This window comes from Colobus angolensis, unplaced genomic scaffold (genome assembly GCF_000951035.1).
Source record: "Colobus angolensis palliatus isolate OR3802 unplaced genomic scaffold, Cang.pa_1.0 Scaffold144, whole genome shotgun sequence".
NCBI lineage: Eukaryota > Metazoa > Chordata > Mammalia > Primates > Cercopithecidae > Colobus > Colobus angolensis.
In genome coordinates this window covers 294,219-297,338 of record NW_012114533.1, presented here as the reverse complement: position 1 = coordinate 297,338, position 3,120 = coordinate 294,219, and the positions used below count along the sequence as shown (strand labels likewise).

The 3,120-nt window shown below is 46.4% G+C and overlaps 1 protein-coding gene and 1 long non-coding RNA gene across 3 annotated transcripts in view; one reads left to right on the top strand and one right to left on the bottom strand.

Annotated features, from left to right (window-relative positions):
* Nucleotides 1-1,829, bottom strand: part of SERPINB9 (serpin peptidase inhibitor, clade B (ovalbumin), member 9) — an 11,186-nt gene extending 9,357 nt beyond the window's left edge. Inside the window, exon 1 of the mRNA XM_011935465.1 lies at nucleotides 1,655-1,829. Coding sequence (XP_011790855.1) covers nucleotides 1,655-1,822 — 168 coding nt within the window. The 5' untranslated portion in view covers nucleotides 1,823-1,829. The remainder of the gene's footprint in view (nucleotides 1-1,654) is intronic.
* The window catches only part of LOC105507097, a 16,803-nt gene extending 14,916 nt beyond the window's left edge, over nucleotides 1-1,887 (top strand). The window contains exons 2-4 of one of the 2 annotated variants that reach the window (XR_001001038.1): nucleotides 231-319; nucleotides 1,126-1,266; nucleotides 1,694-1,887. This is a non-coding gene — a long non-coding RNA (uncharacterized LOC105507097). Of the gene's footprint in view, nucleotides 1-230; nucleotides 320-1,125 lie in introns of both variants that reach the window. The other variant, XR_001001037.1, reaches the window with a different exon arrangement.
* The last annotated feature ends 1,233 nt before the right edge of the window (nucleotides 1,888-3,120 follow it).

Genomic DNA, 3,120 nt, shown 5'->3' with positions numbered 1-3,120 from the left:
AAAAGAAAGAAAGAAAAAGAAAATGGGGAAATAGGACTGGAGGAAGATGCTTTACATTATCAAGGGTGGTTGTCTCTGTGTGATGGATCCATGAGGATTTTTTTCCTCCCTTCTACTTTTATTTTTTAAAAAAATTTTATAGTGGACTTTTACCAGTTATATAATGAAGGAAAAATAAATAATTCTTTAAAATATTTCTGCTGCCATTAATGCTTCCCTTCATGTTACAGGTAGCAATGTGTACTCAGTATGTTTGGTGTCTCACGAGTATCCAGTTGAACACTGGGGCCATGGAGAGCTCCGTGTCACACCTAAGAAGGTACCCAAACAATCTTGGTGCTCTCAGAAAAGCTTTCTCTAAGGGTTTATCAGTGAGCCTAAAATATAGAAAAAGATCATAACGATTTAAGCCTAAGGAACTTCAGAACCAAAATGGAGTCACTAATGTTAAAAAAAAAAAAAAAAAAAAACTAAAACTTTGACAGAGAAGCGAAGGCCATGAAGAGAGAGTTCTCACGCTTGGATGCCTGAAAACGAAACTATCACAAAGGACTCCATAAAAAACTACACTCTTGCACAAAGGCCATCACAGCGTTACACAACGAAATACTTGTACAACGATGTCTACCCAGGAACTCCCCACCCAACCTCACACTGGCATCACCTTCGTTATTGATCTTTTTGCCAAAAAATAACTATTTCAAAGGGATTATGTAATCCTCTTTACTTTTTCCTTTAAAAATCTTAGTGTTATTTCACCTCCCTGAATACGCACATAGCTTGCTATGGCATGCGTATTTTCATTGTAATGCCCTTTTTCCAAATGTATATATTTTAGAGAGCCTCTCTGTGCTTATTATTAAGGCTGGTAGCCTTTATACATAAACCTTCCCTCCTTCACACAATGAGCTGGGAAATTATTAAAATGAGTAATTCACTACTGAAAAGTGTCATCAAAGGAAAAAAAAGAGTCATATTGAACAAAGGGCAACTCCTATGATGAAGGCATGTCCAGGGGCCTGCGGTCAGGGATGACGCAAGCTTTCAGTTTCATCTCAGGTGTATGTCTCTTCTCCTTTCCACAAAGGTCTGGGGACAAGCACTGATCTGGAATCATTTTCCGAGGTTCTCTGAGTGTTGGTGAGACTAAGCTGAGCAGTACCTGCACGGTGTGCAGCGGTAACTAAACACTTGCCCTGGAATCCTTCTGGCAAATTTCCATTGATGCCCTCCCTGAGCTGTTGGTACAGAAACTACTTGAAACAGGTATTAACCCTCCTTACCAATGAAAGTTTATGGTTACAGTCTCTTGCTGCAAAAAAGAGGTAGGTCTTTGCAACTTGTATTTCAAATAATTTCCGTTACATTTTCTACACAAAGATTCCGTGCTAGGACAAGACAGCTTGGATGGTCTTTTCCAAGGAATTAACGGAGGAAAGTTTCCCCCAAATAAATCTCGGTGGAGCAGAGTTCCTGCCTCCCTGCCCTGCCGACCTTCTTCCCCAGTGGACCCCCGCCTCCCTGAAATGGCCAGTGCATACTCGGGCCCCAGTCCTGCCCTCCTTTCTCAGTGGCTGTGGAGTATGCGTGTGATGCTGGTGACAGAACACGCAGCCCAGGCCAGTCCCTGCTCCTGGGGGACAGGCAAGCTTACCTGGGCCATCTGGGTTGCGGTGTTTCCCTTTGCCCCTAGGAGAACCATGGCCAGGGCAGAGGAGATGCTCACAGGAGAACAAAACACGTTGCGTGTAGGGTTATCTTGACATAGTATCTTTAAAAGGCGTATGGCAAAAGTACCACTTGCATTAGAAAGAGTTTCCATGATGCAGGGCCTGGAAATGAACAATAAAGAGAAATGCAGTTTTGACACTCCCTGAATGTTACTGACCTACTTACTACAGGGCAATTTTGGAATCGTACTTTCTGTTTTCTTCTCAAAGTTCGTAAGTATTTCAAGTTGGAGAAAAATTTATTTTCGGTTAGTCTCCAGCCAAAAACTAAGCGAGGAGGAGGAAAATGCTGTTCCTATTCTTGCATGTATTTACAAAGAGTCCTTGTGAGATTTTCAACTGGGCACCAGCCTATGGCCTCCCTGTCATTCAGCTGACACACAAAAGACACTGAGATGCTGAATGTGACGCAGAGACAGACAGCTGTGAGGCAAGGAACTGTCATCCACAGAGGCAAGTGAGTGTGTCCTGGACAGCTGGGATGGAGCCAGTCTGCTCCCAGTCAGCCAGCCTGCCCCAGGCCCACACGGCCTGACATCCCAGTAACTCCATTCAGAGCTCCTGCCCATCACTAGCTTCTGGACATCATATGACCCTTGAACACCGAAAGTGGGACTTAGACAATTGTGTGTGGTTTTGGCTTCATTTTGTTTTGTTTTTAATGTGCTTGCTAACTCTGAAACATCTATTCCGGAGCTTTACTCACTACTCCCAGCAAAAGCCATGAGTGTAGATTGTGCATGAGAGGAAGGAACTGATCCCTGCAGAAGGCCAGAATGGAAAGGCAAGAAACAGCCCAAGGTGAGGAGTAAAACAGGTGAGAACAAGGGGGTGGTGCCTGTGAAGCCGCTGGAGGCCAAAGTGTGAATGTGATGGGGTGGGTCTCTTCGCCACAGGTCTGAAACCAAATGAACCCCCACCCCCAGGCTGCAGTTCCCAGTGCCCTTGGAAATGAGACCCTCACTCCTCCACGTGAGCCTGGGAGACCTCCCTGACTCCTTTCCATCCCCCCCTCCCCCACACCCATCCCCAAGGCCTGCCCTCTATGCCCACATTTCTCTCCACTTTGGATCCTGTGCCTGGCCTAGTGCCCAGGCCCCCTCCCGAGCCTCTGGTCACCCTAGAGCCACTCCTCACTGTCAGAACACCTCATCTGTGCTCCCCAAAACGTCATGCAAAGCACTGGAGAGCCCTGGACAATGAACACAACCCGCTTCCCCCAGCCACCACCATGCCACAGCCACACAGCATCCTCAGAAAGCCGTGTCTTAATCCTCTTGTCCTTCCTCCTAAATCTCCTGGGACCCTTAGGATCCACTCAAAGCCACCTTAAAACGTTTCTTCGGCCGGGCGCGGCTCAAGCCTGTAATCCCAGCACTTTGGGAGGCCG